This window comes from Mesoplodon bidens, assembly GCF_964165515.1.
Source record: "Mesoplodon bidens genome assembly, chromosome: 3".
NCBI lineage: Eukaryota > Metazoa > Chordata > Mammalia > Artiodactyla > Ziphiidae > Mesoplodon > Mesoplodon bidens.
In genome coordinates, this window is record NC_138178.1 from 15,549,593 (window position 1) to 15,575,697 (window position 26,105).

The window sequence follows — 26,105 nt, forward strand, 5'->3', positions numbered from 1 at the left end:
AAAAAGCGAAGAACATTATATTTAATGCATTTTTCCCTCTAGTTTTTTTTTCCACAGTAGAAAGTGAATTTCTGAAGCCTAACACAATGTCTTGTTCATTTTTATATACCCAATGTTTAGAAAGTTGTTCCTAGCCCTACTAGGAATAGGAATAAACAGAAGAGTATAATTTTTATATAAACATTTTCAATATATGTACCTTTTTACATGAGAGGAAGATATTTACTGTGTGTAATAAGTTTTCTATATGCATGTGATAGCTGTCCTTCTCACCCCACTGGATTATGTATGTCAGTGCCATCATATTCAAGTTATTTTTTCTTTAGAACCTTCATAAATCTGGCCAAGTTTTTAATGTTTTACTGGTGATTATTAAATGCTCTATTTGTTATGTCTTGTGGGGGAAATGGTGATTTCAAAATGCTTCAGAGCATTGTTTTAGAACTCCATTGAAATCAATTCCTAACAGTCAATATAAAAAAAAATATTTTTTTGGTGCACTTAAAAAAAGCTAGAAATAACACTAGAAAGTATTATTTAATGTATTATAAATTTCATTTGAGAATATATATATTATAAAGGAAATGAATATTTTATGAAATTAAGATTATAATACTGTAGTATTCAAAATACAGTTTAAAAAAGTGCCAATCACTTTCACTTTCTTCTTTGCTTGACTTAAAATTAAAAGATGGGATGAACGTTGAGGATAATATGCTAAGTAAAATAAGCCAGTCACAAAAAGACAAACACTGTGATTCCACTTAGAGGCACCTAGAGTTGTCAAATGCATAGAAACAGAAAGTAGAATGGTGGTTGTCAGGGGCTGGGGGTGGGGAGAATAGAGGGTTATTGTTTAATTGGTACAGAGTTTCAATTTTTCAAGATAAAAAAAGTTCTGGATATGGGTTCTGGATGCTCTCTAAGGGAAAAACGTTTCTGATGACACTTATGCAAGCTGGCATAAGTGTGAAGCTGTGGTGTTGGCTGCACAACGATGCAAATATACTTAATGCCACTGAGCTGTACAGTTAAAAAGGTTAGAATAGTAAATTTTATGTTATGCATGTTTTATGTATACTTTACCACAATTAAAAAAATAGCAAATTCAAGAAAGAGAAATGAACACTTCAGAAGCAAACATCCGGAGGAATAAAAATAACACTGAGCTAAAAATAAACATTTAAACGTGCCTTGTGTAGTACGCCTTCCCTGTGCATGTGTGATATTTTCCCACTGAGAAATGGAGTCTATTCCCTTCCTCTCTTTGAATTTAGGGTAGACTTTGTTATTTGAATAACCATTAGGAAGAGCCAGGAGGGACATTCTGGAACTTCTGAGGCTAAGTCATACAAACTCTTTGCTATTTTTCCTCAGGCTCTTGGAATGTTTGCTCTTGGAACTTTCTGTGAATGAAGCATGTTGCCTGCCATGTCAGTAAACAAAGGACACTGTAGCCATCAGCCACTGCCCGCCACACCCCCGCATGGTGAGCCCTGAGGGAACTCAGGGTAGAAACAACAGGATGCCCACCATCAAGCCCTCAGCCACTGCAGTGCCCGCAACAGTGCACCCTGAGGGGATTTAGGATGGGAAAAACCTGGATGCTGGCCCTAGATCGCTAAGGTGTATAGCAAAGGAATGACTTCACTGAGTGCAGGCTCTTGCATCTTCCCAAACACAGAAAGGCACTAAATTCCTTAACTTGAGCTATCTGGTCTTCTTTAATTAACAGTAATCTTTTGATGTTTGGGCTCCCTGGTCTTTGTTGCAAAACTCCTGTATATCCTGGCTCCCCCACTACCTCTTGGGAGCAGTCCCTCAGAGGGATCTGAGAGGCTGTCTCTTGGGCTTAAGTCCTCAGAAAGTCTGCCAATAAAACATACTTCTTAACTTTTAGGTTGTGCATTCTTTTTTTTTTTGTTTTTTTGCGGTACACGGGCCTCTCACTGTTGTGGCCTCTCCCGTTGCGGAGCACAGGCTCCGGACGCGCAGGCTCAGCGGCCCTGGCTCACGGGCCCAGCCACTCCGCAGCATGTGGGATCTTCTCGGACCGGGGCACAAACCCATGTCCCCTGCATCGGCAGGCGGACCCTCAACCACTGCGCCACCAGGGAGGCCCAGGTTGTGCATTCTTTTACAGTCGACACATGGTAAAACCAAATCCCATGTAAGATGTCTGACTAACCTGTGATAGCCCAAGCCACAGGGGTTGCCCTGGAGGTTGATTCCATGTTGATCCAGACAGAGAAACCAAAGTACACATGTGCCAAACATGTAGGGGATAAAGGCATCTTGGAAGTGATCCTCCAGGTCCAGCTGTACCAGTTTGAGCCATGTGGATCAGAGACAAGCTGCCTAGCTGATTCCTTCCTGAATGAATGATCCACAAAATTGCAAGCAAAATGAAACTTGTTTAGGCCAATAACTTTTAGGGTAGTTTGTTATGCTGCAAACATTAACAGCAACAGGCAGCCTGTATGGTATCAAGATTCCATATGAATGCTCATCAGTAAGCTTTATGAAAAAAAATTCTTTGGATTTAAATATGTGTTCATATTTAAAAATTACACACTTGGCTTTATACATGAATTTAAAACTCATTTGAATTAAAGTTTGAATAAAAAAACCAAAGTGGTTCTTGTATTCCTCTTTTTCCAGGGCAATGTAATTATTAAAACTAATCATTAAACTAGTATTTATTCAAAGTGTTCTTTTTTCACCTCATCTATAAAATCAGTCATTTTTTTGGGAAAAAGGAATGGAATCAGTAATGAGAACTGATGAAGAAATGCAGGCTCTGCTAGTTCAGTTTCTGACAATTTTAACCCTGACTCTGCATACAGTTCTATATAATGACATGATGGGAAATTTTTGTAACATGATTTGCTATAGATTTGTTGCAGTTTTTAGTCAGGGGGTAAAAAGGATGGAAGGGCTTCCATTTAAATATCTGCATAGAGAAGTTGGAAAAATGTTTTGTCTATTCTAAATCTACTCTGGTGCATGAAAAGAACATTTCTTCTCAGTCATCAATGCGAATAAGTTACTCTGCTAATAAAGTGAAAATCTGTGCTGAACTGGCAGCATCAGAACAGACAAATACACTTACCACAGTGAGCTTCATCAGACCTATCAGAGCAGTCTGGTTGATAGTCACAGACCAGGTGGGATGCAATACACTTCTTGTTGTGGCACAAGAAATCAGTGGCTTCTGGGCAAATCTCAGAAGTCTCTCCCACTGGGGGGAAAAGAAAAAAAAAAACACAAACATCATTTGGTAATACTTTCATCAAATTTGAATATTCCTTTTAGTTCCCGCACTATTAGATAAGTTAAAGATTTTAATTGTTGTCCAAGGTAGACTTGTAGACAACTCCCCATCTCTCAGTCCCACCTGGAACTGTTCAGCAAGTAACATAGCTTGTACTTCCAAAATATTTTTTAATCAGTCAAGGGCTGACCATCATCTATTACATAAACCCAAATTCCCAATCAAGGCATTAAAAATATTTTGGTTTTTGGCTCCAGCTTAGTTTTCTAGGCTTATTTTCTGCAACTCTTCTCTTAAGCACCTGCAGGTAAACTATATCCTAGGACTGAGGGCTTCACAAATATGCCACTTGGTCTGCATTTTACCACGTGTTCACAAATGCTGCTTCCTTTACCTGTACTGACTATTCATTCCCTCTTGTGGCCTTGGTGGTCTGTTCAACCTTGGGACTCAAGGAAACAGCTTCTCTCTCTACCCTTGTCTTGTCTTCCTCTTTGCCATCCAAGCCTCTCGTTGGACACTCCCTATTTCATGCTGCCTAAGGATACTTTTATTCCTATATTAAATGCCTACCACCTCGTATAAGAGCTGTTTACACTTCTGGCTGTCCTCCCAGACTCTAAGCTCCTTTGACACAGGAGTTTTTGCTGTGTTTTCTTGGGTCTAACACAGCACCTAATATACAATTTGTGCTTTATAAATGCTGGTTATAATAACTGAAGGCATAATGGTTGCATCTAAAGGGGGCTTAGAAAAGCCAATTGACATAGAATTTTCAAAGCAATTCACATGTTGCCATATCATTTCAACTGATATGAAGTCTAATGATAATATTTTATAGCTTCAAAGTGATATACATTAAAGGTCTGAAACTATCAAATTCAACAAATTAAATAAAACTCAGCAATTCCTTTGTTACATAGATTAGTATGGATTCAGGATAGTGTGTCTGCAGTGGGAGTAGGTTACTCAAGGTTAGGGAGTATTTTCATGAAGGAAAATAGTAAAACTCTACAGATTTCATTAAAGTGCATTTCCATAGTCTTTCCATAGTCATCCCCATAATACAATAGCTAAAACCTCAACATTTTCCAGAAATAATTTACCAGTAAAATGTAGTCTCCATACAAAGATTGAGAGAGGGCATCTAAAAGAACAGCCAATATTTATTAGATCATGGGTATCAGTAAGGTGAAGAATTAAAGGTCGTGTTCTTTGAGTGATTTAGAAACTTTGCCACAATGTTTTAATTAACACTAGTGAGAATTTACAGTTAACCCAGAGAACCATGTGGACATTGTTTAGTATGCAAGTCTATGCATTGGAGATTATTTTTCTATGCCATAGGCTGTGGAGTCATAAAATTACTCCACAGAGGATATAAGTTTTGACTTATAATCTAAATAATTGGTTCTTTAGTTAAAAAAAAAGATTGAAATAGACTCCACCTCTAAATGAGGCTTATTACCTTAACAATATAGAATAGAAAAAACATGAAGAGGAATCAAGTCAATGCTTTGAATTATAGTAAACTGAGCATAAACCAGAGTATCTATGGTATATAGGTTGCACAGATTAAAAATAAAAAGAGACTGTAATTCTAAGAAAAGTAGATCTTCTTTAAGACGAGAATAAAGTCAGTCAGACTGCTGTTATCAAAAACAGCATGGTAAATAGAAGAGGAACATAATTTTAGTGAGAATGTCTTGCATGTGTTTAGCCATTTTCAATTTCTTCATTTAGCCAAAATGATAAAGGAAGTACTTATTAACCTGGTTAACAAATATATGAAATGAAACATAATCTCACATATACTATAGTTAATGATATGAGAATGGAAAGAGCATTGGTGCTCATAAGAGCGAGTTGAAGATGAGCTGGCTGGCAGAATACGGTACATGAAACAGACTAAATATTTATTTTAGCTTAAAAAATAAAGGTTGACAGAGCCCAAAAGACCTAAAACATGATAAATGGAAAAACCCTAGGAAGAAGAAAATGCTGCAAAATAATGTAGCCATAAGAATCGAATATTTAATCCACTAAAAGCACAAGGAACATATAAGACTAATCCACTGTGGATTTGAATACATTGTCCCCAAAGTTAAAGTGACGTCCATTGAAAACTCACATTATTCTTCTTTGAAATAGAATTTACAGTAGAGAAATCCTTGCCCATATAAATTTGAATTTGGATTAAAACAGCTTTGTGCACAGGATTCATTACATAGAATTAGATAGAATCATTCTACAGATTATATTTGTGGGTACACACTTGTTTTATCATCTCCTTCAAGTGATGATATTCAGTATGCTCTGGCATTTCAGACTTAATTTCACGTGGGCACACATTTTTGGCACCTTTATTTCTCATGCAGAATATTACCACATGAAGGACATAAAAGACGTGATGGCGATGGCCAGACTCCCCCTCACTGAAGACCATGTTATTCAGGCTCCTTAGGCTGAAGGAGACTGAATAACCGTGACCATGTCATGCTTCCTTAGGCTTCTCTTCACTGTGACAGTTTCTCAGATTTTCCTTGTTTTTGATAACTTTTACAATTTGGACAGTACTGGTCAAGTATTTTGTAGGATTTCTATTGGAATTTTATTTTTCCCCCTTATAATTTAGGTAGGATTATGGATTTAGGGGAGGAAGACTACAGAAGTAAAGTGTTAGTTTCATCACGTCATGACCAGGGCACGTGCTATGACACAACTTGTCACCGTTCATGTTGACCTTGTCTACCTGGCTGATGTAGTTCTTGTCATATTTCTCCACTTTAAAGTTACTTTCTTTTTTCTTTTATCTATCCCTTTAAATACAATATTTCTTTGGAAGGAAGTCACTGTGTGCAGACCACATAGTGGAGTGGAGATCTATGCTTCCCTCCTTGAGGGTAGAGAATCTACATAAATTAGTGTTCTTACATATGGGAGATTGGTCTTTTCTCTCCCATTTATATATTTATTTAGTAATTTATATCAATGTGGACTCAAGGATATTTATTTTACAATCTGAGTCATAATACAATGCTATTTTATTTTTTTATTGCTCAAATTGGCAAAGGGGAGCTCTTTCAGTTGGCTTCTATGTCCCTTTGACATACTACCATCAATGTAGCCTTTTTTTATTTCTGCACACTGCTTTCGGTTCTAACACCATAAGTTGCTTTAGCCTTACCTTGTATTTTTCCCAGCCCAGTCCTAGAATCAGCCATCAGCCATTTCTCCAAGCAGCCCTGGTTCCTTTTATTGGAGAATGCTGTCAGAAACCAAAATCTGGGTACTAGGTTGCCTCCTGCTACTGGGGTGTCGTTGTTTCTATGCTATGATAACTTGAGGAGTCATGCCATTTTTCAATTACAGAAAATGATCAATTTTATTTCTTCAAGTACTATCTTGCCCTAAGTCTCTGTTTTCTATTTCTGGAACTTTCTTTTTTTTTTTAAACATCTTTATTGGAGTATAATTGCTTTACAATGGTGTGTTACTTTCTGCTTTATAACAAAGTGTATCAGCTATACATATACATATATCCCCATATCTCCTCCCTCTTGCATCTCCCTCCCACCCTCCCTATCCCACCCCTCTACGTGGTCACAAAGCACCGAGCTGATCTCCCTGTGCTATGCAGTTGCTATTAGAAGTGTTAGATTCACTTATTCTATCTTCAATGTCTCAATTTCTGTTCATATTTTTGTTTCTCTTTACCTTGCTGTGTTGCATTTTGGTGAGTAAGCTCACGCTTATTTGAGGATTTATCCTTCAACTGTGCCTCTAATCTGTTTGTTTAACTTTTCCATTGATATTTATTTTCAGCTATAATTTCTGGAAGTGAAATTTAATTATTTTATTTAGTATCCTGCCTATTTTATTTTATGCTTTCCTTTTTCTGTATTATGATCCCAATAGCGTGTGGTCCCAACAGCATAAATTTACACTGGCTTCATGCATTATCCTTGAATTTTCAGTGGTTCTAGAAATTTTAATATTAATGTGTTTTGTTTTTGGGGTTTTTTTTTGCGGTACGTGGGCTTCTCACTGTTGTGGACTCTCCCGTTGCGGAGCACAGACTCCGGACGTGCAGGCTCAGCAGCCATGGCTCACGGGCCCAGCTGCTCCGTGGCATGTGGGACCTTCCCGGACCAGAGCATGAATCCACGTCCCCTGCATCGGCAGGCGGACTCTCAACCACTGCGCCACCAGGGAAGCCCTAATGTGTTATTTTTGAGTTCTCATTCTCACAGCATGTACTATCCTATATGTGGTGTGGCACAAGTTTTAGGGTTTTGGTTTCATGCTGGTAGCTCCTGTTCTGTTCATTTATTTTTCTTTAATTTTTTCCAAGTCCCTGGACAGACAACAAATTTCTCTGGGCTTTCTCTGGAAAGGACCAGGCTTTATGCAAGGGTACATGTCTAGCTCTCCTATTCTGATATAGGGTTAAAACTTCCAGTCTCCAGATACCATTTTCTATGTCCAGGTTCCTAAGTCCTTTAAGCCACTAGGAAGTTAGCTTCCATCTATGGTCTATGTTTGAGTCCCCTCTTTGGTTCTGGAACTGGTATATTTTCTTTTCTTTTTCAAATTTCAGTTTGGAGTATTAATAAGTGCTTTTTAAAGATATTTTTATATGTTTGTAGTGAGTGGGAAGCACATCCTATGATGTGATTTTGTTAATTTTTCTGTAGTCTAATTTTCAATATAAATTTAATATTTAAAAACTGTTAAAACCTTATATCATGAATTCTAAAAATAATCTCAAGAAGTCCCATAAAACAATTTTCTCCAAGTCATGCTCCTTATTATAAAAAGAAACCCTCTGAAATTGGCATATATCATTTTCTTTATCTTGTGTTCCTATAAAGGTAAACATATATGAATGTTTGAGTGCATTCATTGAAACAGAAACATAAAGATATATTTGTAGTGGCTAGAAGAGGGAACTTTTTCATAAACATAGTTTCTTTTTGTTTGTTAATATATACATCTTCCTTGTCATTTATCTGTTTTAACTTGTTAATAAATTATCTTTGGATAGTTTTTATTGTAGGTATGCTTCAAAAGTTTTATCATTCTAAGTAAAAGTTTCCCTCTAGTTAAAGCTGGTAATACTGGACAGTAAATATTGATTACTAGTGGAAAGTCAAAATATGTGTGGCCAATGTGTTGATCTGAACCTCCATTCTCATGAAAGCTCTGTAACCTTAGGTAACTCATTTACTATCAATCTCTAAATGAAAACAATGGTAATCACTCTCTCATACAAAGTACTATACCTTTAAATCTAGTGACATCATCCATTTAGTATCTTTACTTATTCATCCTAGAAACATATATTGAACAGTTGTCAGACACCATGGTGGATAGTTCTTACCATCAAAGAATTTATATTCTGGTAGTGAAAACTTATGCGTAAAACAGGCTGTTTAGTGCTGCAATGGAAGATATTTAATGGCTTGCTGTCAGAGGACAACAAAATGTAGCCCTAGTTTTCACTGGTGTGTTAATAAATATTTAATACATTTATTCAGCGCTGACCTTTCAAAATGCATATCATCTCAGCTTGTCATGTAGCCAATTAGAAAAAGAGGCCAGACCACTCAACTGAGAAGCAGGTTTTTTATAAAACTCCATTCATTTCAGTTTCCTTATCAAGTACATTTGGCCACATGTTGCAAATATGGAAGATTCAATGTTATCTGAAGAATAACACTTGGGTTAAAAAAAAAAAAAGAAGGAAATAGGCTCAAGAAAAAAATATTTTGGGAAAGTTCACACACCTGAAATCTTCCTTCACAGATGAACTGCTTATTTCACCTGACGTCTCTCTTGTTCTAGAAATAGGATCAGGGGCAAGTTTGCAAATAAAAGGAAATCTCAACACTGCTGATGACTACATATCTCATGACCAGGATTTTTAAATGTCCAGAAAACAACAATAAATACCTTTCATATTTTCTATTCAGGGTGAGCTTATGTTAGAAAAATTGCTAGGTTTCAAGAAGGTCACTGCACATATCAGACAACTGAGAGCAACACATCTGAATGTGTAACCTCTGTGAGCTCAGTGACAGCAAAGTTCAGTTTGTGCCAAAATTATCAGAAGTGTTATCAGAGTTACTGGACCATGTCTTAGAGGATAGCAAGAGCTTAGGAAAATATAAAAAATGCAAACCCACTTGTGCTACACAGAGGCAAGGTGTATACGAAGTGGAAAATATCTTAAAGATCAACTTTTCAGCTTTTTAAGCAAACAAGTGACTTTATAAACTGATTCTATATTTGTTTGAAAGAAAATTATATATGTCAATCTCTCTTTTCAGACATGCAACTCAGATTTTTATCTTTAGCTTTTTTTAGATATGGATATATTTTAAATATCTAGTTTTCTAAATCTTTAATTTAAAGGTTTAGACAAAAAACCTTTTTAGAAGGTTTATAATGAAGGAAAAGGAAATAATAAGAAAATAAAGCAAAATCAACAATAAAACTCAGAAGTGATGTATTTGACAATGACCAGTATGCTTTTCCTCTTGAAGAAGCATTTTTAGTGGGTTAGTGATTCAAAAGTCCTCATCTATCCCTCATCTCTTTTCAGGTCCTAATGCTCCATTAAAAGAACCCTTGCTTCATTTTCTGGTAATTTCCTAACTACCATTTTCAAAGAAATGTTGACCCTTTCCATTCTGGATTTTACTTCTGCATCTGATATACCAAAAATGTCTTCCTTTCTGTGACCCTCAATTCCTTTAGCTCCTGGCCACCATATACCTACTACTCCATCACATCTTAACCTTCCTTCTCTCTCTTGGCTCTTTTTCCAGTCCAGGCCTTTAATGCCAATGCAGCAAATTGTGACCCTTTGTTCTTCTTTGGGCATCATATTTACTGTCATGATTTTACCTGACATCTGGGGGTTGATGACCTGATATCTACAACCCAATCTGTCCCTTTTCCTGAGTTTAGTCGCTTAGGATACATTTCCTGCTGGATTTATCTATAACGTATCAGACACACTAAATGTGACCAAAAAATGCACTTTCTTCTCTCGTTTTGCCTCCTACTTTATCTTCCTCTACTTCTTGACTCACACTAAACCTCACAATGCTCATCTGTGGATGGTCCACAAAAGCAAAACATCTTTTCTCACCTACTTTGGTCCTTACTCTTGTTTTTACACCTTCATCCTGTCTCATCCGTGGGGTGGAGATGGCTGGCTGTTTACAACATATACCTTCAAATTTCTACAGCAGACAGTTGTTGCTGGGTAGCAGCTGCTCAGCCAGGCACTTGACTTCTCAACACCATATGCAACCAGGTGGGGCCACAAGGGTGAGTTCTAGCCAGTGGAGTGTGAGTGGAGGTGATACCACTTGCAGGCAAAGCCACACAAACTTCCACCCACAGCTCATCACGTTCTTTTCCTCTCTCGGTTGGATAGAAACAATGTGATGTTCACTAGGGTGGACCTTGAAGGTCAGAGATTAAAGATCTGCTTGGGTCCCTGAATAAATGCATGAGAAGAGTGGTCCCCCTAATCTGTTCACCTGTTAACTACTGCAAGTTGAATAAGAAATGAACTTGAACTGTGATCTAGCTGTAGCCTCCCCTACTATAACTGGTATACAATAAGGATGATTCTGTTGATGAATATGGTGGCTCTGACTCTTAAGGAGACTAGATTGCATGTCTCATCCTGTTTAAGCACATTACATATATAAAATCATTTAATTCCAAAGATAGCTCCACGAAGCAGGTGCTATAATTTTTTGTCTTATTAAAATTACTGAAGTCACACAACCACTTCATAGCAAAGCCAGAAGTCATGCTTTGACTACAGCCTTTACTCTTAACCAAAAAACCCCATTCCGCCTCTCATGCTGCTCAAATATCCAATCCCATAAGCCATAAGTTAAGTGTTACTCTTTCCAAGTCCCATTTATCCATCCAGCTCTGTTGGTGCTCTGGATAATATCAATTATAGCACGTGGTATTGAAATACTGTACACTGATATATTTCTTGGTGGATTTATCCACTATACAACAGAAAACTAGACATGTTTCTTCTGGAAAAAAAAGGAAAGAGTCCTTAAAGGAAGGAACTATATTGTATTCATTACTATATCCCTAATACATAGCACAGATCCCAGGGACCTTTTGGTGATTAAGTAACATTTGCTGAACTGTGTTTAAATTTGTAAAATTGCCTGGAATTTACCACTACAATCAGAATAGGTGGTTAATTAAACATAAAATTAATTCTAAACATGCTATGAGTACTAAGGATTAAGAATTACGTTTACTGAATTTAAACTATATTGGGCAAAATCATTCCCATAGAACTTCACAGTTAAAAATGGTTATAAGAAAACTGTCAACGCTTGAAAACTGTTTAGAGGATAAATAGGCTGCAGGATAACTATTGTCACTGCCTAAGATAATTTCTGAGATGTAATATATACTGTGAGCTTGATAGTCTATATAAGCACAGGTAATGATGCAATTTATTGGTTTCTACACAGACAAGTAGGCCCATGGTGTGTGATGACACGAGATAAAGCAAAGATAATATAAAGAGAAGTGAGGCACAGGAAGCTGGAGTATTGAGACAATAAATACTCTTTGAGGAAGACTACTTTGGTGTGAGACATAAAATTGTAAGGAAAGAAAAAAACTCACCCAAGGAAATTGTAATCATCATTCACAAGGGGCCTTTTATTAAGGATGTCTGTCTATATGCTGGATTCCAACTCTAGCTTGAAGAAGACCCATAATGGATGGAATATGTCATTTGTTTAGACCTAATTAAAATTTTCTAATTGCTGTATTAAGAGGAGAGTACACACTTTGCTCAAGTTTATCTCCATTTCACTGGAGATGAGCTGTAAGAGGAAATTTGCACATCAAAGCACCAATGTCATATATATCTGATAGAAAATGGCACAGAAGGCAAATACAATTGCTTATTTAGCTTTTGTCTCAGAATACTAGTTTTTTTCCTTTGCTCAGGTAACTTTTGCATAGAAATTATACAGAAGTACTTGCTGATTTGCTCGAAATATTAATACATAGTAGGGATACATGCTTATTTAAATATATTTTATAATAAATAGTTGATTCATTTGGACCAAATTGAAAACAACTATTTTTACACATCTTACTACCCAAGTCAGTAATTATTATGTGTGTTTGCTTCTTGTTCTCCTACACCTACTATGGAGTGACGGAATAATCATTAAATTGAGAGGTAATAAGCTGTATTTCTGTTCCCACAGTGTCAAACCTCCAAGTAAGCTGGAATGAAATCATTCAAACACTCTGGATCCCTAAAGTCTTTCCACTCTAAAGTTCTAGGTGTTTTGAATACTATCTTAAAGACACTTTCTTAGTTAATTCACTAGAAATTCTCTGGTTGTTTTTTAAAAATATAAGTGCAAGTACAAAAATACTGTAACAAGTAATCTTAAGGTTATTATTTTCAGCCACCCAAAAGCACATTTCTTTTATGAGCTAAAATGTAAGATGAAAATTCCATTAAAATTGTTGGGCATTAAAGAGGTAAAAGTTACTCATGTAGAATGTCTCAGCTATAGGCTGCCCCACTCCAATATCTATACTTCCAGTAGAATGAAGAAATCAAGAGTTGCATAAAGCCCAAGAGTTTACCAACATTGATCCTATATAAATAAAATGTGGGAATAACTGGAAAAATCCAAAACACTAACATTTTTACATATAAAATACATAAAAATAATTAGGCAAAAAACTTAGTTTAATGAGATGGAGAATGTGGAAGTGTGTGTTGAAATGTAGAGACATATTTCTGAAGTGTACATACCCCCCAAGAGCAGATTATGAATCATCTGTGTCTAATGTGTGAGAATATATCACATGGATATAAAACATGAAGAGTTAGGGTCTTATAAAATATGTTATAGACTGATGTTCAAAATAAACACAAGGTGAATGAACTTCCTGGTTCAAAGTGATGACACAGGCTATGGCAATAAGTCCACCTTTAACATGTACAGGATTTGCAGTGGACACCCCAGTCTGTAGGTACAATCCCATCTTCATCTCCATAGTCATCTTGTAGCTAACCTTGCAGCTAAAGGTATGCATACCAGCAGTGCAGTCCCTCCATGAAAAGACAGAACTGGGGAAGAGGTGAGGAAAGACCCCTGAAGCCAGCTTGGAGCTGCATGATCAGAGTAATCTGAGATTTAGAACCGGGAACATAGGCTCTGAGTGGGCATGTCCTTTTAGCTCTCAACAGACTCCTTGCCAAATGTGGTGGGGTATGGCCTGAGGAAGAACAGAAAAGAGCCAGCTAATGTTCATCACCCAGAATCTCAGTGTGATACTACATAGCTGACTGATCAAAGGAGAGATAACTGATTAAAGATAAGCCAACAGGATTATTGCATTTGGGATTGACTGTTGTACCAAGACACACAGAAATAGCAGTTCTGGGGGGCACAGGTGTCTAATGGGCACTTCACTGGAGCAACTTCCCATGAGCCCCTGTTACTTAGGTCCTTGGAACTTATTCTTTTCAAGGATGGCTTACACAGTTGTTTCTTCAATTCTCTGATCCATCCCAGAATCTTTAGAAAAAATGACCTCTATTTATTTGATTGGTAAAATTGGTTTCTAGTACATGCACTAAAAAACGATATAAACTGTTAACTGCATCTATTATTACCCTGCCTTGGTCCCACTTTAGGAGTGCTGCAACAATAATCAATGATATGTGTAATAAAGGAAAACAATACCACTTCAAGGAAATATACGGCCTCCTAAAAATATAAGATTCTAGAACCTCATTGATATTGATACCATTAATGAGTTTTAATGAAGAATAAGAGATTTTGAAGTGCTGAGCAATCTGATTCAGACTTCTGAATTAGTTTGTCTTTTCTATTATCTGTATAGTAAGGTCACTTCAGGACACTGTTAAATAATTTTCAATTTCCATGCAAATTCCAGCATCAAACTGTGATCAAGTTATGTTTTTCTACATAAAATGAATACAAATAAGTCTAATCACCTCATAATATTATCTTTGACCCTTTCCTTTGAACTCTGCCATGTATGTGAGATGTATAAAAATTTAATTTGCACTGTATTTTTGACATAATATTTCATTCAAATCTTCAGAATTTAATGTTTACTGTGGACTAAAGAAAAATATTTTGATGTACTTTTTAATTGTTTACAAAGAGTTTAGCCACAACAAAGAAACTTTACGATATTTTTTAACAAAATCTTAAAATCTCCCTGAGTAATATCTCTACCGGTTGTGTCATTTGGCTAAATTAATTAATCTCTCTGAGGCTCAGATTCCTCATCTGACGAATGGAGATACTGAAGTTCCAACATGAATAACAGAGGTGTATGAACATTAAATGAGATCATGTATGCAAAGTTTTCAGTACATGTTTGACATTTAGTAATTAGTTATTTAATGTTACTTTTTCCAACATTTTTTCTTGATTCTTGAGAGCCTGCCCTCTCAGAACCTTAGTTTCTTTATCTATAAAGTGGGTTCTTATAAGGTTTAGTGAAAGGACTTCCCTGGTGGTGCAGTGGTTAAGAATCTGCCTGCCAATGCAAGGGACAGAGGTTCGAGCCCTGGTCCGGAAAGATCCCACATGCCGCGGAGCAACTAAGCCCGTGCACCACAACTACTGAGTCTGCATGCCACAACTACTGAAACCTGCATGCCTAGAGCCTGTGCTCCACAGCAAGAGAAGCCACAGCAATGAGAAGCCTGTGCATTGCAACGAAGAGTAGCCTCTGCTCGCTGCAACTAGAGAAAGCCCGCATGCAGCAATGAAGACCCAACACAGCCAAAAATAAAAATAAAAATAAATAAATAAATAAATGAATTTATACGTAAAAAAACAAAGATTTAGTGAAGGTAAAGCATATAAAGCTGGTAAAACCGTCATTGATTTAGAGATATTAAAAGTTCTAATTATTTTTGTAGTCATCCTAGGTTAGCATTCTCTCTACAACAAAACGCTTCTTTGAGAAATCATTAATAACATTTTACACTATCATTTACTTTCTAAATAGTGTTAGAAAATGCTATCAGTATTAAGAGATATTAATTTTTCACTTACAATGGATTGGGTACTGGTTTAATCACTTTGCAAGGATTAAATCAATAGATTTCCACAATAATTCAATTGTATAGAAAAGGTATAGAGTGGTGAAGTAACTTGTCCCAGGTCACACACCTGAGAAACAGTGAAGTTAAAATTCAAACTGAGCTAATGATTCCAATGCCTATCATGTTATATAACCTCTAAGCTATTGCTTTTCCAATCAAAATGGTGATGAAAGAATATAATTTAAATTGCATATCCCATGTTTTTAAGGAAATCTGAAAATGTTTAAAAGTATTTAAAACTACAGGATTTCTTGGAATATGAGATAATTCTTAGACTAGAAACACCTGGAAGCTCACTTGATCCACTGTCAAATTCAACATAATATTTAAATTGCTTAATATGTTGCATAAGTTATTTTAAAGATAAACTCACCAAATAGTACATTATGTCCAAAAGAATAAAGCAGGACTTGACATCTTGAGAAAAGATGTACCTTTTAAGTAGCTAAACATTAAAAAATGATATAGTTTTCCATAAAATACATTATAAAACACTGCAAAATACCTTTGTGTTAGTAATGTATTTTACATTTACATTTTAAAATATTTAAAATAATATTGATAGAAAACCTTTTTTTCACTTCCTTTTTTTGGCAGTATGAGATTTTAGTCACAGTATTAAGGCCAACTGAGAGAAAATATCTACAATCTGTAATAAAATACTGAAATACATTTTGAAATGCAAGACTATTCAAAGTCAGAAATGAAATGAATTCAGCCAACTGGAATTTATATTGAAATCTGGAGATAACTTCACGGGCTAAGGACTACCCAGGGCAGGAGATTTATTGGAGGTTCCCACACAAAACTGGAATCAATAGGGTTTATATTTGCAGCTTTAGAGTAAATGAGAAATAAACCTGCCTCTCAGAAGTGGTGGAGATATAGATATACATGAATCACCTGCATATCTATCTCTCTATCTATCTATCCATCTCTATAGATATATACTTATAGGAGATCTCCCTCTCTCTATATATATATCTATCTATCTATATATAGATAGATATAGATATAGATACATGTATATATCCTGAATATCCTCTCTCTCTCTCTCTCTCTCTCTCTCTCTCTCTCTCTATATATATATATATATATATATATATATATGTATGTATATATCCTGAATCTAGAATTTATACAGAATAACAAAAGGCTAACAGGAGCCGAGACACTCCTGAAAAAGAAAATCAAAATCAAGAGACTATATACTTCAGGTAACAAAACTTACTTAAACATTATAATAAATAAGAGGTGTGGAATAGCAGAGATAGACTCATAGACCAGAGAACATAATAGAAGACCTAGAATTGAACCCCATGTGTTTAGATATTTGATTTTTGGCAGACTTGGCATGCACATCAGAAGGGAAAGAATGGACCTATCATGTATTAGCAGTCTTCAGGCTAAGTTATGGGTGCATCAGAGAGTACATCAAAATTGTTGCAAGGGAGATAAAGGCATACAGTTTTAAGGAAATCAATTTCTAGATCTTCATTTCCAAATATGAAGCTTCCTGAAATTGATGTGCCAAGAATGCACCTATGATCATCTTGGTTCTCCTTGACACACTCTTTCACAATCACACTCCATGCTTTATAGAACTTAGAGCTTTGCATCTTTCCCTCTATTTGACATTCAAAAGTATACATGGGCAAGTTGTGATAGTAGAAACATGATAATGTTTAGCTCATTTAAAGTCTCACTTCTTTTATTCCCTATCTTCAAAGAATGTTTCAGCCTGATGGAGTTTCATGAGATTAAAGGGAAAAAATATTAGCATGAAACAATTTTATAATACAATGTTATTTACTAACAATGTATTCAAAACTAAAAATAAAGCTATATTTTAAAATTAATAAATCTAAATATATACGTACAAATATAAATAACTTTGATATTTTTAAGCTCCCATCGAAGTATGAAAGTTTGATACAAATTAGCATTGCTCACAGTGGAAGCTAGGGAAACAGGCACATCCATAGACAAATGACTGATGTACTGTTAATAGCCAGAAGTTAAATGTTCATTTCAGCATATCAGAAAGTTGATTCCCTGTAATGACATCACTGTGCTTCATGAATGAATGTGATGGCAGAGCCATTGTTCAACAGAGTGCATCAAAAATCATGATAGATTAAAATAATGCTATGCCTTAGAGCAAAGAAAGGTATGTTACTACTGAGAGTACAGTAAGCAAAGAGGAGCTTGTTGAAATTTAGACACTTTTGCACAAGTATATTTGGACTTACATTGGGAATAAGGTATTTTTATAAATGTTTATATATTTGCATTTACATTTGTTTATTTTTTCTGATATAGCTGCTCAATGACTAAGTAGAAGGGTGCCCTTATTGCTCATATTCATTCCTTTGCTCTTTTTAAAAGTATTTGCTTAAAATTTAACAGCAAAAACACCACACAAATAACATGGACACAGGACTTGAAAGATATTCCTCCAAAAAAGATACACAAATGGCCAAGAAGCACTTGAAAAGATGCTCACCATCACTAATGCAAAAGAAGGAAATGCAAATCAAAACCAAAATGAAGTGTGACTTTGCACCCATTAGGATGGCTGCTATACTTTTTAAAACCCCAAAGACAAAAAACTCCAGAAAATAACAAGTTTTGGTGAGGATGTGGAGAAATTGGAATGCTTGTGTAGTGTTGGCAGGAATGTAAAATAGTGTAGTCACCAGAAATAATATTGAGTTGGCCCTCAAAAAATTAAAAATAGAATTACAATATGATCCAGCAATTCCACTTCTGAACATATACATAAAATAATTGAAAGCAGGAACAAGAACAGATATTTGTACACCCATGTTCATAGCGGCATTATTCACTATAGCCAAAAGGTGGAAGCAAACCAAGTGTCTATTTTTTTCTTTTAAAGATTCTTTTGGTGTGGACCACTTTTAAAGTCTTTATTAAATTTGTTACAATGTTGCCTCTGCTTTATGTTTTGTTTTTATGGCCGTGAGGCATGTGAGATCTTAGCTCTCCGACCAGGGATCAAACCTGCACCCCCTGCATTAGAAGGCAAAGTCTTAACCACTGGACCGCCAGGGAAATCCCCCAAGTGTCTACTGACAGATGAATGGATAAGCAAAAAGTGGTATATACATATAATGGAATATTATTCAGCCTTAAAAAGGAGAGAAATTCTGATATATGGTACAACATGGATGAACTTTGAGGATATTATGCTAAGCAAAGTAAGCCAGTCACAAAAGAACAAATACTCTTATGATTCCACTTGTATAAGGAAAATAGAGTAGTCAAATGCACAGAGAAAGAAGGTAGAATGGTGCTTGCCAGAGGCTGAGGGTAGGGGAAAATGGGGAGTTATTGTTTAATGGGTACAGAGTTTCAGTTTTGCAAGATGAAAAGATTTCTTGGATGGACGTTGGTGATGGCTGTACAACAATGTAAATATACTTAATGTTACTGAATTGTACACTTAAAAATGATTAAGCTGGTCAATTTTATGTTCTGTGTATACTGCCACAATGTTTTTAAAAATTAAAAATATTTGCTGATTGTCTACTTATAGGCACTGGTCTAGGAGCAGGTATTATGGAAGAGTCTGACTTTATCTTCTGCTGAAATATGGGAACATTCTTACTGACAAACAAGCTTTGGGTTGCCAAAAACATTTAACCTTGATTTACATAGAATATAGGATATTGCCATTAAAATGGAAAATACTATTGTCTAGATATTAAACTTTCATATTTTTAAAAGAGATATATAAGGAATAAGGGATAAATTAATATTCAGCAATTATTGCAACTAGAAGTGGGACAGCTGTCATGAGGATGTGTATTTACACACTTAGGTAAATTTTAAAAATATACTAAGGCTTATGATGATGAAAACCAGCTGGTTTGAAAATAAGAACTGTTTTGAATTTTGTCTAAAGTTTTTCTGCACCTATTGAGATGATCATATGATTATTTTTCCCTTTATTTGTTAATGTGGTGTATCACATTGCTTAATTTGTGATTCTGAACCATCCTGGCATCACTGGAACAAATCCCACTTGATCATGGTGTATAATCCTTTTACTGTGTTGCTGAATTCAGTTTGCTAATATTTTGTTGAGGATTTTTGTGTCTATATTCATCAGTGATATTGGCCTGTAATTTTCTTTTTGTGTGATGTCTTTGTCTGGTTTTGGTATCAGGGTGATACTGGTTTCTTAAAATGAGTTTGAAAGCATTCCTTCCTCTTCAATTTTTTTTTGAATAGTTTGAGAAGAAAAGGTGTTATGTCTTCTTAAAAGTTTGGTAGAATTCACCTGTGAAGCCATCTTTTCATGTACTTTTGTTGTTGTTGTTTTTTATTACTGATTCAACTTTATTACTGGTAACTGACCTATTCATATTTCCTTTTTCTTCCTGATTCAGTCTTGGGAGACTGTATGTTTTAAGGAATTTATCCATTTCTTCTAGGTTGTCCATTTCATTGGAGTTTAATTGTTCATAGTACTCTCTTATGATCATTTGTATTTCTATGGTGCTGGTTGTAACTTCTCTTTCATTTCTGATTTTATTTTATTATTTATTAAATAAATAAATAAATAAATTTATTTATTTATTTATGGCTGCATTGGGTCTTCATTGCTGCGTGTGGGCTTTCTCTAGTAGTGGCAAGCGGGGGCTACTCTGCAGTGTGCAGGCTTCTCATTGCGGTGGCTGTTCTTGTTGCGGAGCTTGGGCTCTAGGCACGCGGGCTTCAGTAGTTGTGGCATGCAGGCTCAGTAGCTGTGGCACATGGGCTTAGTTGCTCCACAGCATGTGGGATCTTCCCAGACCAGGGCTGGAACCAGTGTCCCCTGCATTGGCAGGTGGATTCTTAACCACTGCACCACCAGGGAAGTCCCCATTTCTGATTTTAATAATTTGGGTGCTCTTTCTTTTTTCTTGATGAGTCTGGCTAAAGATTAACAATTTTATTTATCTTTTCAAAGAACAAGCTGTTAGTTTCATTGATCTGTTCTTTTTTTTTTTAGTTCCTATTTCATCTATTTCTGATCTCTATTATTTCTTTCCTTCTACTAACTTTAGGTTTTGTTTATTCTTCTTTTTCTAGTTCTCTTAGATGTATGGTTAGATTGTTTACTTGAGAATTTTCTTGTTTCTTGAGGTAGGTCTGTATTGCTATAAATGTCCTTCCTGGAAATGCTTTTTCTGTGTCTCATAGATCCTGGATTGTTGTGTTTCCATTTTCATTTGTCTCCAGGTATTTTTTTTTATTTCCTCTTTGATTTTTTTCAGTGACCCATTGGTTGTTTAGTAACATGTAAAGTATGTTTGAATCATGTGGTGAATAAACTTATTTTATCACAAATAATTGACGAAGGTATATTATTTGTTTCAAATTTCTCATACCTTTGAGTATATTATGTTAAAAAAGGAGCCACTAAATGGAAGAGTAAAAAGGATTACTAATAGTGTCTTTTTAAGTCTTGTTAGGTAAATCATTCTTGGATATTATTCCCAGAAATTGAGAGAATGAATAATTCTACTAACTATATTGTAAAAAATGCTTTTATAAGTCAAGTGGCTTCTAATTTGTTGCCTCCAAAAATTTGAACAGTGACTTAGTTTTCAGATGCTAGATCAAAAAATAATTTTTGATTATAAAATATTGTGATTTTTGACTTATATTTTTGTCAATCCAGTTCAAGCACTTGAAGGATGATGCTGTAACAAAATTCAGTCTTAACAAACATCACAATCTTATGTGAATAAGGTTTCTTAGCACTTATTTCAGTAAAAGCAAAAATTAGAAATAGAATTAAATTCTTTCTTATTTTAGGAATATTCATTCATAAATACATAAAATTGAGGTAATGAATGAGTCACATTTTCATGCATAGTGAAGAATCTCAAAAAAACTTTAGCTAAAAAAGAAGCAAGTCACCAAAAATACATACAATTTTACAGTATGACTCTATTTACATAAAGTGTGAAACTGGACAAAATTAAATAATATGATTTAGGAATATAGTTATGCCAAAACTAAAATTAAATTCAAGAAGATGATTATCATCAAAGGCAGGGTAATGATTTCCTCTAGCGGAAAAATATATGATTGGAGAAGTGCATATAAGGATTTCCGAAGTACAGGTAATATGCATAATTTCTGTAGAGTAACTTGGGGGAATCATTTAATTTTAATATTAAGCTAAAAATACACATTTAAAATACACTTTTATATGTATAATAAGGGCTCATATAGCTGGCTGCACATTAGAATTATCTGAAGCTTTAAAAATTATGGATTCCTGGAACTCACATCCAGAGATAATGATTTAATTTGTCTGGAATGGGGCCTGGGAAGAGATATTATTTTAAGCTCCCCAAGAGATTTTGGTGTGAGGCCAGAGTTAAGGGCCACAAACACTGATGCATTTCACAATAGGAATTAAACATGGTTAAAAAAAAAAGAAAGAAAAAGAAAAAAGAAAGAGTGGGGGAAAACAGAGAGAGAGAGAGAGAGAGAGAGAGAGAAAGAAAGAGGTTGACCAATCCTGGAAAGTTGGAGATTCTGAATTTTTCAGATCATCAAAACACTGGGGCTATGTTTTATGCCTTTTTGAAGGCCTCCATATGCTTTACTGAGCATATGTTATGTTCTCATGATCTCTTTCAGACACTGCATAACGTATTGGGCAATCGCATCCAATGCTCAAAGAAAGCTGTTTTCCACTAAATTTCATTTCAATGTGTTTACAATATTTAATATATGCGATAACTTTCAATGATTCAACCCATAAAAATATATCTGGGCATAAAATAACACACTAAAATGACCTAGAAATATATTAACAAGAGTAAAAAATCAATTAATGAATAATAAAATTATTAATTTATTAATACGTTCATATTTTTGTTTTCTTTATTAGTTCAACCAACACATTTAGCTTTTTATAGATTAAAAGATCCTTTTAATACTTTGGGCTATGCTTATATTTAAAGCAATTAAGAAAATGAAAGCATCACCCTTCCAAATGAATTCCCATGAGTCTTTGATAATCAGGATAATCACCTAATTACACATTTTAATTTCCACTAGATTGGGACAATTAACAGAATTCTAATTAACCACTAAGAACTAAACAACTGAAATGAATGTAGGGTGTTCCCTCAGTGCAAAGTACAACAGATTAAAAAAGAAAAGAGTAGATTACAATACTAGGAAAGTAAAATGTACCAGCATGTTGCAAAGGAAAAAACAAACAAACAAACAAACAAACAATCTTACAGTGATTTTTCTTTTTGGTAGAACACTTGGGAAGAAGGAATAACCAAAAATATAAAGCATAATTAAAGTTAATAGAAATATATGTGGTGATGAAGTAGTATGGTTCAAGAACATTTAAATATAAGCACCAAAATGTAAAGATGGAAAACAGAAAGAAACATGAACAGTATTTAATCTGAGGGTGTTTCTTAAGCTAAACAACAAAGCAAACTTATAAAGTAAATCTTGATTAAATTAGATTAAATAAATTGGATGAGGATGTTTTCATCAAAAGTAACATAAACAAAAGACAACAAAAAGCAAGAAAAGCATACTTAAAATATATCTTATAAATGAATGTTTATATAATTAATGAAGAAAAAGCATGTCCAAATCAATACAAGAAGCAAACAGCTCAACAGAAATTTTTGACAAGGAAATGAATGGGCAGTTCTCAAAAGATGAAATGTGAATGACCAACAACAGGCTTACTGGTTTAAAGAAAAAGATTTAACTGGATTATTAACCACATATGTAAATTAAAATGCTATATCATTTCACCTACTAAATTAGAAAAAAACTCCTTGCAGAAATCGAATGAAAACCAATGTTGAGCAGGATTTAAAGAAATAGATAAATTAATTTATCTAAACTAAAAAGGGAAAGCAATCTTGATGGAAGAGATGGCGGTTTAAGAAACGTTCAACATGTCGAATTATGGAGACAGGCGAACATGGCCAAAGGCTGAGGAGAACTCAGCAATAAGCAACCTTAACAGGTGGCATGTGAAGAAACAGCAAACAACAGTGGATGAAGGGTTGCCAGTGGAAATTTACATTTTAATAATCATTCTTATTGACAATATATATTAAAGTCATAATTTTGTATATCCTTAGGCTGAGATATTACCTAGTAGGAACTGGTGGTAGGCTAGTCATTCTCTAAACAATTGTCCATTTCCCTCCTCATCCTTAGTTTTGAATAAACACATTTTGTAGAATTCCTTCCAGTTTGACCATGCAACAAAATTTTGGCTAATTAGTTATAGGTGGAATTGATGTGTAACAGCTTCAAGGAAACTTTATAAAGGACAGTTGGAATGTGCCCTTTGCTGTTTTCTCCTAGCTTATTTTTTTCCTGCCAGCTGGGAGGTTGACATCATGACTGGAACTAAAGCATCCATCCTGAACTAGTGTCTCGCCCCACTAGTTCATTCAGCCATCTTCCCCTCTCTATTTCTATTGCAATACTCTAGCACAATTTATTACTTTTTACCTACTCCATTAGACCAGCCATCTATTGGAATAATCAACTCATCTGTGTACTTATTTGTAGAGGTATTGTATTAGTACTTGTTGAATGAATACTATTCTAAGAATACATGTTCAGTGAGTCTAGAGTGGACTTATTTACCCCACTCCCTTCATCTGGTGACTCCCCCTCATCCCCTCATCCATACGGTCACCAAGGTGGGAGCTCAGTAGGCATGTTTGTATGTATCCCTGACATCAGACTAGTTAACTAGTCTGAAGATGGCTGTTTGACCCAAGATAGGTCAATTGTAATCACCTACCAGAGAATTTAGAAATATAACTAATGGGGTTTTGCAACAGTGTTTTGAGGCTCTTGAATCCTGCAGTATAATCACATTTTTTGCCTATGTATGGTGAAGCATAGAAAGCTGGTTCCACAGAGAGGGGCCCGAAACAGATGTGCAGAGGGAAGCAGTTAAAAGAGACAAGAGGCACAGAAAGATCACAGCTCAAGTTCCCTCTTTTCAATCCCTGGTTTTAGAACCTTCCTGAAGCTGAACGGCACTCCTGAACTCAGGTTTCCTGAGGTTCCTCATACCCTTAAATTAACTCTTTATATTTGACACTATTGGCAATTAAACTAGACCTAATTAAAACAGAGGTTTCCCAGAAATGATCATAAGGATGTATAAAGACTGAAAGGCCAAAAAGTAAATGAGTGGAAAGAAATCCAAACTACTTTTTTTTTTTTTTTTTTTGCTGAGCTCCTTCCTGACCTTTTAATCAACAGTTTAAAACTGTATTTCCCAGTTCCTCTGAGGCAACTTTCCAAACAATTTGTGTGACTCATTTTGCTCAAATCCCTCAAGAACCCCTTCTGTATTAAACAACTTTATTCCCTTCTTAAAATAGATGTGCTGGGTCTAGTTTCATGATGTCACCCACAATGGTAAGTGTTCAATATATATTAGTTTCCTTCTATTGTCTTGAAGTTCATGTATGCTACACAGGTCTCTGTAAAACAGTGAAGTTTGTATGTAACTAATCAGTGAAGGAATTAAGTCAATACAACACAGAATTTGTGTGGATGCCTGCATGATTCTTCCCTCTACAGTAATGTCTTGTGCCTCCAAGGCATAGCAGATGAGAGGGAAGGACACTAGCACAGCTGAGCTGGAGAGGCACAGAAGAATGAGGGGCTGTTGAGTACACACCTCACCCCGTCTTTCTTTTCTCTGTTTCTCCACATGCTCTCTTTTGGAAATGCTTATTTGTTGTATGTTTTTAAAATTTTTCCTGGTCTTTTGTCACTCTTCCCATGTCTCCATAATTCAACAGTCTTAAACTCTTTTTAACACCACCCTTTTATCAAGATTCCTTGCATGGTACCCTACCCACCTTTTTAGGTAAAGTAGTACATTTGCTGAAAAGTTCCTCTATTTATTAGGATTATAAAATACTTTAAACTGTGCCTGTATTTTTATTATGGTTGCTTTTTTTTATACTAGTGCTATATAACTCGGTTATCTATGCTTATAGTGGTTTGACCTAATCCTGTTTTCTCATAAGCCCTTTTATGTGATCATTCAAAATAGGAGATTTTTTAGGAACTCGTGGATGCCTCTGTGTATATGTATGTGTGTGTGTGTTTCATCAAATAGACAAAAAATTGGTTTCTGGCCCTGGCTTAATATTTGTGCATGTATAAGTACCTGTGGATTTAGTTGAAACCTATTTATGTTTGAACCACCTGGATATAAATTTATTGAGTTCCACATCTACTTATTTTGAGTACACCTGTAGCTTGTATATCCTATATATATATATATATTTTTTTTTCATTACAGTATTGAAAGATAAACTCTTCAGTCCCGAAACAATTGTATATATATATATATATATATATATACAATTGTTTCGGGACTGAAGAGTTTATCTTTCAATACTGTAATGAAAAAAAAATATATATATATATATCAGTGTAAAATGGAAGTCTCATTGATAAACATTAATATTCATTTTGATTAGAAAATAATTAATAAAACATAATTCAGTAAAAATTGAAATGACATTTTGTCAAATTCTCTACGTAATGGTCTTACTGACCTAGATATTAAGTGGGGGAATGTTCATT

General features: G+C 35.1%; 1 protein-coding gene across 1 annotated transcript in view; it reads right to left on the reverse strand.

Moving 5' to 3' along the window:
* The window catches only part of MALRD1 (MAM and LDL receptor class A domain containing 1), a gene marked incomplete at both ends in the record, with an annotated part of 607,751 nt that overhangs the window by 177,397 nt on the left and 404,249 nt on the right, over positions 1-26,105 (reverse strand). Inside the window, one exon of the mRNA XM_081226990.1 lies at positions 3,113-3,241. Coding sequence (XP_081083116.1) covers positions 3,113-3,241 — 129 coding nt within the window. The remainder of the gene's footprint in view (positions 1-3,112; positions 3,242-26,105) is intronic.